The sequence below is a fragment of the Cyprinodon tularosa genome, unplaced genomic scaffold (assembly GCF_016077235.1).
Source record: "Cyprinodon tularosa strain WSP-4 unplaced genomic scaffold, ASM1607723v1 ctg13, whole genome shotgun sequence".
NCBI lineage: Eukaryota > Metazoa > Chordata > Actinopteri > Cyprinodontiformes > Cyprinodontidae > Cyprinodon > Cyprinodon tularosa.
The window spans coordinates 948,871-962,059 of record NW_024038114.1 but is presented as its reverse complement, the minus strand read 5'-3'; the positions used below and the strand labels follow the sequence as shown (position 1 = coordinate 962,059).

General features: G+C 37.8%; 1 protein-coding gene across 1 annotated transcript in view; it reads right to left on the bottom strand.

The window, feature by feature from the left end:
* Positions 1-13,189, bottom strand: part of stt3b (STT3 oligosaccharyltransferase complex catalytic subunit B) — a 117,934-nt gene that overhangs the window by 32,714 nt on the left and 72,031 nt on the right. Inside the window, exon 5 of the mRNA XM_038277021.1 lies at positions 1,995-2,094. Coding sequence (XP_038132949.1) covers positions 1,995-2,094 — 100 coding nt within the window. The remainder of the gene's footprint in view (positions 1-1,994; positions 2,095-13,189) is intronic.

Genomic DNA, 13,189 nt, shown 5'->3' with positions numbered 1-13,189 from the left:
TTTTGCATTCAGGAAAATTATTGAGTGTTGGTCCCCTCTGTCTAAGGCTACATTCACACTGTAGGCCTTAATGCTCAATTCCGATTTCTTTGTGAAATCCTATTCTTTTGCTTGGTTCTACACATTTCTAAATATATGCGATTTGTATGTAATCTCCTGTGTGAATGGGTGGCAATGGAAAAAATCAGATCTATGATGTTCAGAATGTCATGCAAAGATCGGATACAGTTCTCATATGGGCGAAAAAATTGGATTCGGCAACATATTCTCGCTCCCAACTCGTCACATATTGTGACTTCGTCGAAGCGGGTACCCCTTGCGTCAGTATTTGGTAAATGACAGGTCGAGGACAGTATCACTTGACCCGTGGAAAAAAAAAAAAGTTTAGCTTACAACATTACTTTGGTAGCTTTAGAAGTGTATGGTAGCATTTATACTAGTGTTTCTTTAAGGGTTTAAGGATTGAGTAAGGGATGGGTTAAGGCTGATTTATACTTTGAAACTGGGTCATCTGCGTAGGTGTCGCAGTGAACAAAAAGCAGTCCCTGCCCCCTCTGCTGCACCTCTCCCAAATTGTAGCTGACCGCAGACAGTGCCGCAGATAGGACGCTGGCTTGTTTTGTTTTTATGACCGAAATTGCGGAAAACAACTTGTGAAGTTTGACCAGCTGGAAGACAGAGGTGTGTGAGAACGCTGGGAACCTTTTTCCACCTGGATCCCCGCTCTTTTTCTCCTTCATGTCCCTCCGCTGTCGGACTAAACTCGCTCCCACTTCCTCACCGCTTCGGCCATATCTAAACCCACAGCGTATAGCGCAGACCACGCTTCAATATTGAGCATAAATCAAAAATGTCTGCGTCAAGCTCACTGTGACACACTGCTGCAGGAATATAACCAGCCCTTTAGTGGGATGTTTTTACTTCACAACTCTTGGAAACATTTTTGGAAGTTCCTGCTACAGCCCATCATGAACGCCACGCGTCAGTTAATCACGAGAGGGGTATCCCTGTCACGTCAGTATCTGACACGCACGGGACTTTACCAAGCGTCAATATGTGAGGAGTTAGGAGTGAGAATGAGTTGGATTTGGGTCACTTCAGGCTGCTGTGTGAACATAACCTAAGGCACCTCCTTCCACATGTTCATCTTTCCATTAAATGGCTTGCAGCAAAGACTACTTATAGCTTTTTTTCCAGAGCTTACCCTCTTCTAGCTCCTCTTCAAATGAAAAGGTAAAATTTGTTGAGTTCATGATTAGTCTTTATCCTTTTGGCAGAATTCCTCATTTAAAATAATGATCCTTGCAGCTCTTCCACAGCTGATTGGCTGCTTCTCAGATTATTAGTCAACTTCTCCAGGCTGTGGAGGCATTGAACTTCTGCAGTTCTTTATATCTTTTAGACTTTAATTTGTAAAGAAAGAAAAAAGGAAAAAACCTCCAGACAATGAATCCCTTCTGTTCCACTTAAATATGCACTTCTTTGCAGCGTTCCATCGCATAAAACCCCATAAAAGCCATGAAGGTTTCCTGGTTGTAAAGTGAAAAAAGTCTCTAGGGGTATAAATGATTTTGCAGGACACAGCAAGTGGAACTGGGATGCATTGAGAAATAAAAAAAAACTGGAATGTGCTGATATTCGCAAAAAAAAAATAAAATAAAAAAAAAAAATGGTAGGGGGACCAGGTAGTTGCTTCTACAGTACGGAGGCATGTGGGTGTGTGACCGGCTGCTGATGAAGCGCCTACGGCTATCAGTAATGAGTACAGACGTGATGGGCAATGGAGCCTGTAGCGGGGGTCAGATGCTGGGGGGCTACTTTGTTTGGAAAACGCCGGTGGAACTCCTGCTTACGGCACACATTTCTGTTTCACAGGGAAAGACTGAAGGCAACGTCTCCATTACATCCACCGTTTGCACGGGCAATTTAAATACGAGGTCAAACGGACAACGATACGTTTTATTTTAATTGCCAGTGCTTTGTGTGCATCTTACCGATGTAGACTCTTCTGCTGTAGCGTTGCATCAACAGGAGGACAAACACATGGAGCGGAATCAGGTTGATGATAAACACATAACCCCCCCATGCCGACACCTGGAAGAGACAGAATAAAAACATAAATGTCAGGAAAAAAACGTATGCATCACAGTTAATTAGTATCTTTAGTTTGTTTTTTTCTTTACAGTATAATCTAGGAATACGCTTTTATCAAGTTTACATAAATAAAGTTGTTAACAGGTCCAGCTTGATCATGAGTGGGTATTAAACAGTCTTAGAAACAAAGGTAGCTTACAGCCCACTGATTGCTCATTGTGCGCGAACCGAGGTTGTTGACATTCGGCGATCCGTCATTATTGCTTGACAATTAAATATAATATATGAGTGAAAAGAAAATTTGCTCTCAAAATGTGGCTATAGAGACGATCATTTGAGGCAAGGTTTGAGAAAACAGTGAGTTTGTAGTAATCCACTAATGGCAGGTTGTTTCTAATCAAAAAAAAGTTGAATATCAGATAAAAAAAACGTATCAAACTTCTGTCTCTTCAGACAAACCGGTGATCTTTTCCAGCTTGAACAGCCCTGACTTATGAATGGTGGATTAGTATTAAAGAAGACACTTTTTTCTTTACTTTAGGTAAATGGATAAAAAAAATATAGGAGAAAACTCAAGGATGAAAGGAGTCGTTTAAGAAGTAAACCGTTTTCTACAAAAAGTTGCTAAGGGTTCATTTAGGCTGTGAGGGAGACAGAAAGGCTTTAAACAAATAGCAGCATTGGCAAACATTCAGCCTTCCTGCAAAGTTTTCATCTTTTCAGCGTTCAATCTTTGTCTATTATGGGACATGAAAAATAAACATGAAATAAATGAAAGCGATTCCCTCTTGACAGTAGATCCTTCTGGCTCTGCACAGAGACAAAAAAATCTAAATTGTAGCTTTTAGTCTTAAAAATAGCCTATAAAGAAGAAAAACCATAAGACTGGAAATTTCTAAACATTAAATAAATCTAACCACCTCACCCTGATTTGCCCTATTCAAGTTGATCGTTTTTTACTAATGATTTCAAAGAAAAAGACGACTTTCCTTGCTCCAACAGGTCAAAGTCCCAATGAATCAACAATCATTCAGCAAATATTTAAAACTGCCCAAGTTCACCTTGATCAGCTCAGTCGTCTGCAGCTTAAACAATGAAAAACCCAGAGCTTCACTTTGTATTAATTGCACTGAAATTGAAAACCATAATTTTTTTTTTTTTTTTGCCTGTTAAAATCGGATGGTTTAGGAAGCAATTTTCACCTAAAAATACAGAATAAATCTTGAATATTTCCAAATTGATCAGGTCCACATGTACCACTATAATGGTAGGAAATACAAGAATAGTTTCCAATGTAAAAACTATCACAGCTGTTATTACATTATATTATTATGAATTATTCCTATTTAAACAAAGTAGAAAAAAACAATTCAATTCCCTTAAGCTAAAAGTGTTTATGAAAAATCCCCACTTGTTTTAGCATTAAAACCCTTCTTCCAAGGTTTTTGTTGGGTAAAAAAAACAACAATAAAAACAGGCTTAAGTTATAGGAAATAGAAATTTAGCAACAAACTAACATTAACATGATCAGTTACATTTCTCAAAGGCAGAAGATTAAAGCCTATCTTCCACAAAAAAGGCTAAAGAGTAGTCCGTCAGAGCTTAAGATGGGGCTTATTAAAATAAATATATACCGTATATATATATATATATATATATATATATATATATATATATATATATATATATATATATATATATATATATATATATATATATATATATATATATATAATTTCATTTAACAGCAATATGGTGGTATAAGTCAAGACTACATCAGGGGAGAAGGACAGAGAGAGGGCGAGGAATCTTAACTAGAGGATTGAGGGAAAAAAGCTAAACGCTACTTATAAAGTGCTGCCTTCACTGTCATAAAGGGTTTATTAAAAGATGTTATTTTAAAAAGCATTTTGGGATTAAAGCGAATATGAGCTACTGTACTAATCGTTTTGCTCACTTATTGCAGTTTTCTTTCAGGCTTCAGTTTGTTTTTCTTCTTTAAAAATATTACTTTTATATTAGCTATTATATTACCAAAAAGGAAGGTGGTAATGACAAAAACTGAACGAGGATAGAAGCCATGGACTGAAAAATATGAGGGCGAGATAACCACCTGGTTAAATGTGCATTGTATTTTTATTTTTTTTTAAATCAATAGTTTGAAAACATTTTAACAGGAAGAGTTTCAGGGATTTTGTAAAAAAAATTTTAAGGAGTTTGTACAGGTTTGGTGTTTTTCCTTTTTTCATTTTCCTAAGGCCTTTATACGGTTTATATCAACATTGTCAAAATGAAGAAATATATTTTTATATAAGTTTTGGCCGAATCCTGCAACCCTGACCAAGAGAATTCTTCCAAAAACCAAACCAACTCCCACAGCAGAGTGTAAAACTGTGTCCTTATCTGCCAACAACTATAAACTTAAAAAGAGACAGTTTTATCAATCTTATATATATCAATTTAGTATATAGGATCGATAGAGGATCAAAGCAATTGAGGTCTATAAAGTATTACAGCATTTAAGATGCCATTCAAAAAATTCTAAAAATATATTTTTTTGGTTAACAAATAATTCAGATCAAATATAAGATGTAAGCTGCTGGAAAGTCAAACTGGGAACAGCGATTGCATACATGCATATTGTTTGATGCTTATTTTCTACATCCACTGGTTACAGGCCTAATTGCAGCAGGAAAGGATGATAAAATAAACATGTTCACACATTTATAATCACAGGAAAAACAGGCAAGTTTTATTACAGATGATTCCCGTGCAATATTAAGGCAGAAAATTAAAAACTAATCTAAATAAGCTTCTTGCTGGTGCAATTATCTTTTGGCAGTCACTTGAATCTGTTGTCTCAAATAGCGACAACCAATTAGAAGCCTGTGAACCAGAACTTGAACGAACAACAAAGATGACTTCAATTTAACACTCATTTCCAGTGTTGACACAGGAGCAGCTCATCAAGTCTATCTGGAAACTGACTAAAACACTGCAGACACAGCAAGGGGCGAGCAGCGACATCTTGCAGTGTTAATTTTTTAATGAACTGTGGAGTCAGGCAAACTAAATCTGCACAGCAAGATTAAGTGGAAGTCGGGGAGAGCACATTGGAAAGGAATCTAAATTCCCTCGGTGCATCATGCCAAAAATGACTCCAATTTAAAATCCTGTTTCTACAACAGTCTGGGAAGCTCCCAAAAACTCCTATCGACTGTAGAAGACCATTAAGTAAGAGCAAGGCATTGAAATAAGGCATAGGGAAAAGGTACTGCTGCAGAGAAAAATGTGGGAAAAATTTGTCCTTGGACTTCAATTAAAAAAAACTGTGGGAAAGGAACCCTTATATATACATTTTTTATATATATCTCCTGCTCTAAGCGACAGTCGTAAGTAAAGTATTTGTCTCCTTGCAGATTTAGTTTTTGACCATCTGTCCCAAACAGCAAGTAAAAGGTAAATGCAAGTATAAAGAACAAAACAAAAAGAAAATCAGAATCACAACAATTATTTGTTTAAAATAAAATAATTAAACAACCATAAGTATACAACTAAAGTGTAACCAAGTATAAAAACAGGAATGAAAAAGGCAAAAACAGCAGGTAGACGCTCCTGATGGAAGGAGCTATAACAACACTGCTTTGTACATTTAGGACACAGCAGTCTCTCACTGGAGGAGCTCTCTAGCTCTGCAACATCCTGAAGCACCTCTCATAGAAGAGTTTAAGTATTAATATATTAGATTTAAAAGAGCAAAGTGCAGGTTCCAGAGTTCTTGCAGAATTTCCCCCCTCTGACGACAAGCTCATATGACACCGGTGTTGTGAAAGTACATGGGAGAAAAGAAAAAAGCATGGTAGTGTACCGCAGAGACGGCACATATCTTTTGTTGAGAGGCGTTATGTCGCTTGATGTTAGGGCTGGGTTAAAAAAAATCTATTTTGGATCGATTCCTTTACATTTTTGCAAAATCGATGTTTAGGGAATGAGATCGATTAGTTTTATAGTGACGCACGTGACGTTCACATTCAAATGCCGACCCAAGTAACACACACGCTCAGCAAGCTGTCCCAACTGAAGTCTGTCTGAAACCATATTGGATTTAAAACCGCTAAAGATAATGTGCTGGATATGTGACATTAAGGTGGCTTCCCACTACACTGATGGTGAGTGGCGCCTCGTATCTCGTGCTACAGACCCCCACGATGACTTCAAGCCAGACAGCTGCAAATATAGCCAATAGGTTGACTGAAGACATTAACAAATGGGGGCTGACCAGCAAGAACCCTGTGGTTGTTACAGACAACGCCACAAATATGGTTTGTACAGCGGAGATAATGCAGCTCATGCATGTCTGCTGTGTCATGTCTACCTGCTCGTGTGAGGCTTTACTTTTTCACTTCTCACAAACAAGTTTGCACTTTTGAGACAATTTTGTAAACATCTCAAGTTTAAACTGTCTGATTTACAAGTTTGCACTTTGTTTTTTTTTGTCCTGTCATATTAAACACAAACAGTTGAACCACTTTCATTATTGTAAAAACAGATCGAATCGAAATGAATTGATTTAGAACTGTATGAATTAAAATCGAATCGATTCAGGACTTTGTTATACATCAGGTCGGGCTGGGTATTTTGGCCAAAGTTATAAATCTAGCAGTTGTTTTGAACAGAGCAGCTTAAAAAGAGGAACAACTGCGCTATGGGTCCCTTTCTGTTCCCAGGGCAGATCTGAGGTCTCGCCATTTTACGTAAACTGCCCCAATATTTACTCATGAATTACTCTGCTGCACATCAGATTCCAGCAGTCTGGCCACCCTTGATAAAAGCGTAATTTCTCACTCTTGTGCTCAGTCTGTGATGGGGTTTGAAGTTCACTAATGACTGGCCTTTACTGATCCATCTTCAGAAATAGTCAACCGCATTCTCTCACCAATACGCCAATGAGGGCGGAGACTCAACTAAATAGCCAGGTGTAAAATAGCATGTAGAAAGTCACCCAGAGAATCCAACCAGAGAGGGAAAAATCAATTTGCACATTTCATTCATTTCTTTGTATAGAAAAGAAAACTTGACCTTTAAATGTATGCAATGCCCCTTTAAACCATGGAGTAACTAATTGAACATGTTTTTTAATCAAACCAGGAAATACCAGGTTAGTTTGATTAATGACCAAACATTTCTTTAAGCTAGTAATAGTTCATTAGTAAAAGTTTCCCGTTTCTTTACCGATCTTGCATTCTATCATGAAGCCTCATCTATATATCTAGAAGTCAGGAAGTCTGAAGTCATTTCCTTTCTAACTGCGTCATGAGACTTAAAATATCCGTTACAAACCAGTAAGAGAAAGCTTCGAACAGAGAAACTCATTTACTAAGTATTTTTAGACACTGGTGAGTAAATTGGCTTAAAATATCAGAAAATTAGAAGCTGATGGAAGCTCATTAGATCTACATTTAATCTGGTTTAAAACTAGAGCTCTAAAAATTATTTTGACCCGATAATGGCTGTAAATGAATAATGCATGAAGGAAGTTGTTCAAACACTAATGTGATTACAAATCCAGACAACAAATGTGCATGCTTATATTTCAAGACAATCTATTTAGTAGCTGCAGGGACATCCCCCCCCTCGGAGAAAAGTCTGCATATCAAAGCATACAGGCTCTTCCTCTATTCAGCTAATTAAAGAATACAACAAGAAGAATGTAAATCTGGGGCTTAAGAGGAAAACATGGAAAGATGGGGACTCCTCTCCGTGCCTAACTGTGATTCACATTAACGAATTGTGTTTCAAACCACGTCCTCCAACGCTAGACTGAGACAGCAGAGGGCAATAATCTTAACATGTTTGGAACAGAGTCCAGCAGCGTTTATCGCTCTTTGCACTTCAAGTCGGGCTTATCAGATGACCACTGAGGTCCTTTGAAGAGGATTTAAAGAGCGCACCACGCAACAGGCGGAGGGTTCTCTCTATGCAGGGGCAGATTAGAATTTTAGGTAACAAAACAACAAAAAGTAGCGTAAGGGGGAAATAGAAGATATATATGATGCATGGCTTCTAAAACATACCAATATAGGAAGTTTGGTTTTGTAGCCTTTCATGAATTCACAGTGGTCCTAATAAGCATTAGGATTATTAGAGTACATTTACTGGAAATAGCTAAAGCTCAGTTGGATTGGACAGAGTTTCTGAACTCAGGATTCCCTAATGGATTTAGGTTTGGACTTTGAATAGGCCATTCTAATGCCTGGAAAGGTTTTGGTCAAATCTAATATACTGTACCTCTGTTTATATGATGATCGTAGTGCTGCTGGAAAGTGATCTGTATTTAGTTCTATGGGGATGCAATTTAGGAAAATCGTCAGTTAATCAATATTGAAAGAGATCAATCAACTTTAGATTAAGACATTGGTTAGTACATTGCAACCCCAAGTTCTATCTTATCTTCCCAGCGAGGAAATGCGGGAAACAAAGAAGCTCGACAGCAGATTCCAACTGGAATGTATGTTTGACTATACGTTTTTTGTTATGAATTGATTGAATTTTTCCTCTCTTTTTTCCCCAGCTTTTATTGTCATTACACTGTCTCAAGTACAGACTAGAGCAACGAAAAGAACTCTACGCATTTAACCCATCCCCTTTGGGAGCAGTGGGAAGCAATTGTGCGGCGCCCGGGGAGCGGTGTGGGGGTTAAGGGTCTTTGCTCAGGGACCCAGAGTGGCGGTCTGTGGGAGTGGGGCAGTTTCTGGTGCTATATAAATAAACTAAATAAAATTTAAATCAAAAATAAGGTTTGAAAACAACATAACCTTCCCTTTTCCTTGTATCTTATTCAGCAGATATGAAATGAGGGTGTGAAACAGCATTCAAGTTAACAACTACTTGAATTCTAACCAAACTCCCACCTCATTTGAAGTAATCCTCCCCTATTTTGCATACCCAAATGGAAAAGAAAATAACAGAGGAAGTGTAAGCCCAAATTACATGTGTGACACATCATTTGAAAACTAACACCTTTTTTCTGAAAATATAAATGAAAATTGGGTGAGTAAAAGACAGCTTAAGCTGCATCAGTTCAAACATGACTCAAAATTGTTTTTTTTTTATTCTTGAAAATGATAGGTCTTTTTTGAACAGCAGTTATAAAGACTTGCTTGAGAATAGTGTAGAAAAAATCAGACCTCTAGCTATAACAGTTCCAGAGCTGTCGGGTTTTGAACTTTTCCCAAGCGTCCCCAAACCTCTCCAAAGTGCCAGATTGTGCCATATTCGAGGGGTAGACAGTGAATCTATCTTTAGCAGTGCCAAATGCTTTTTACTCAACCATTTGACCCATAGAATAACACTGAGGCATTTTGATGGCCACTTTTTTCAGAATCAGTGTATATAACAAATTACATTAACATCTATAAACCTAAGATAACATAAACGTCTATAGAAAATAGTGAAACTGCTGCTTTTCAAGCTAAAATAAGCTCCAGTTTCTCTTCTGAGCTGTATTTTGTTTTGTTTTTATCAGCCTTAGTCATTGTAACAAAACAAAATCATCCAAACTGACAAAAATATTGGACCGTTGTTAGTGTTCAGCTTTGAGCTGCGCGCACTGATCCAGCCTCTGCAGTGCATTTCACTCTTATGCAAGCCGGGTAACACGGCTGTGCTTTATACAACCCAGCCATGTCTACCCTTATTTCATTGGCCACAAAGACAAACAGCCCATGTGGTCTTAACCACCAACATCCAGACTCTATGAGGCGTAATATCACTCTACTCTGTGCGCCATTGGCGTACAGGAAAGGAGCCCTTGTGAGACTTCATCGGCTCTCCACAAGTCAAATCGAGCGATACGAAGATGTGGACACATTAGTCTTGTAGGTAAGAAGATAATGTAAAGAAACATACCAAACATTGCAGGATAACAAATTAGGGGTGGGTATTGGCAAAGAAGTCACGATTCAATTCGAATCACGATTCACATGCCACGATGCGATTCTATCACGATGCATCATGATACTTGAAATATTACGATTAGGGCTGCAACAACGAATCGATAAAATCGATAAAAATCGACTTTTAAAAGCGTTGGCAACGAATTTCATCATCGATTAGTTGTGTCGCGTGATTAATGCGTCATCCGCCGCGCCGTCATCACTGCCTCTTGACTGAAAGAGGAAGAAAAAAAAAATACGGCAGAGCGAGCCAGCGCTGAGGTGCAGTGTTGCCAACTCAGCGACTTTTCAGACCCCTCCAGCGACTATTTTTCAAAAAAGCGACTAGCGACAAATCTGCCGACTTTTTACGGTGTCACTGGCGGCTTTTGGAGACTCTTACGTGAAAGCATGTATCGTTCCTACTCTGCCGTGGGGCGCCTCCCCCATCCCAACCGCATTTTCCCGAAGGAGTCCCTCTCAGCGCTGCAGTCAGAGCCTCAGCGTCCAGACTGCAAATGAAGCGCGCATGCACCGGGATTGACGGCACAAATTGATCACAATAATTAAAATAGCTTGCGCTTTGTAAAGCGAAAAAAGTCGTAACATGCAACTTTTGTCAAAAGAAATTAACATGGCACGGAACCACCATGTTTGTTTGGTTTTAAAGTGGGGAAACGTTACGTTAGTTTCTCAGGTAGCTCATCTGATGCTTTCCTTACCGTGTTAGTAGGTTACAGACAGTGATAAGGTTGGCTACTTATTTTACTTTTAATTTCATTTGAATTAGCTTAAGCAGCGTTTATATTTTTACTTTATAAATAAATTAACTTGCAAATTATGAGGGCAAGGCTTTTAAAGTTTAAATCTTCTGGCAAAGATAAAGAAAAGAAGATCCTGCAATTTATGGAAGTAAAGCAGAATAAAATCCAGCAAGATCAGTAATATGTCAATTAATTATCTGCCACATTCCCATGTAAATATCTGTCTTTGGAGGATGTGTTTTTTAGCACCCCTAGTTCTCTCATTTTTATTCCAAATACAATTTATAATTTGAATCACAGGGCTATTTTTATCTCTATGGTTGAGTATTTTCTCAAGTAGCAACTTTAACTGCTATATTTTCCTGTCTTAAAAGGCAGAACTCTTCTAGTCTAAAAAAAACTCATTTGTTGAAATGGGGGGGGGCTATTGTTTGAACCCCTTAGGGGCTTTTAAAAACAAAAATGTCTTTTTTTGCGCTTTATGAAACAAAGTACCCTATATTTTGTGGATGTACAGCTACATTTCTCATGTAAGTTTGCGTAGTTTTAACACAAACATTTATTTTTCATATTGCACCAGTACAGTTAATGAGCAACCTGTACTTGTGTGCTTGTTTGTTCTGTCTAAAATGTTTATTTTGGAATAAAGAGGTTAATATAAAAAAATATTTTTTGTCCGATTCATCGATTAATCGAAAAAATAATCGTCCGATTCATCGATTTTTAAAATAATCGTTAGTTGCAGCCCTAATTACGATGCATTGCAATATTTTCACTGAACACTGTAAGAAAAAGATACAGCCTTTACCAGTGGCTGACTGGCTGGGTATGATCTGGATAGTGTCTTCATTTGATACATAACTGAAAGCAACTGAATTCATACATAGCTGTATTTATTGAAACGACTTTTGGAGGTGTTGCCATGAAAACAAATACTGGACAGAAATATTACTATTACTGGCGTGGACACACTGACAAAAAGATCTTAGGATTCATCAAACTTAAAATAACAAAATTAGGATAATCAATGCCGTTTACATGGCCTCAGTGGTCCTTTAAACCAATGAAACTAAAACATTCAAATGTATATTTCCCCTTTTGCAAATTACATGCGTCAAATGTATTTCATTTTTACCTTCTTTGTTTTTAAAGCCAGAATGTATCCAAGCATCTGACTTGAAATGTGATGGAGCCGCGGGGCGAATTTTCATAGTGTCCTCCATGTTTTATTTCATATGACTCGTTGCAGTATCCCACGGCTGGAAATGCTTGTGACACAAGGCAGCGGGCGTCAACACATCCGCAGCGAAATCTGCTGGACTGGAAGTTGTATTCCACTTGTGCGCCAATGATTAATGTATTTTATTTGTTCATTTTTTTTTTATTATAATTGATTCTTGCCTTCAAGAATCGATGCAGTAGATCACAAAAATTTGAATCGCAATGCATCGTTATGATGATTATTTTTGCACACCCTTATGACAAATGAGGAAGTAAGTCTTATTAGCAAGATGCTAAGGATTAGCTATGACCAGCTAACTTTTCTGGTGTCAAAAACCAGACGTTAAGTGGTGATTTTATCATCATGGAAAATTTTTATCATAAATATTCACGATTACTTTTGATCTGTGGACCCTTATGGACAAATTAAATATAAACTTCTGAAGGCTGGATTTATAAAACAGCTTTTGGATGCCTTCAAAGGTATGTTGTTGTGGCTGGTTTGGAATGTTTACATTTTGACATGCTGCTATATATGTGTTAATTGTGCTTTGGTGCTTGCTATGTCCATAAAATGAACTTGGTTGAATTGTGGAGAATCTAAGCTTTCCAACAATGTCTAACATGTCTATATTGGTAAAAATGTTAAAGTTGTAATTTCAATGCATTCTGAGTTATTAGTTGTAAACACTATAAAAGTAGCCGCCGGCGAGTGGGTGGGTTTTGAGAGGTTAAGAAACTTCAAAAGCCAATCATGGATGAACAGGTTTCTCTTTCTCTCCAGTCATGCTTCAGTAAGACTTTTCAGTCTGGCTAAATGACAGTCTTAAGAGCAGGCGCCTAAGGAGCCCGGTGTTCAGAGCATTTAATAAGCATTTGATTGAGCCAAAGGGCTTTTGACACGCACTGACATTACAGGTTACTTTATTAGAGAACGCTGAAGGGTTTAGGGAATTGGAATTTGGTAATCAACAGTCCAGCTTTGCCTCATGGCTTCCGCCTCAGATGATGATGTGTAGCTTCCAACTATGTTCTGAGCTTTTCTGTTCATCTGAGCTTTGAACCACTTCCATCCTTCTCTTGATCTTAACCACCTCTGTCATTTCTCCTTTGACTCATCCAACATAAAGAAATAAAAGATCCTTTCCTTTCCATTTTTGTATTTCCTTAATGAGG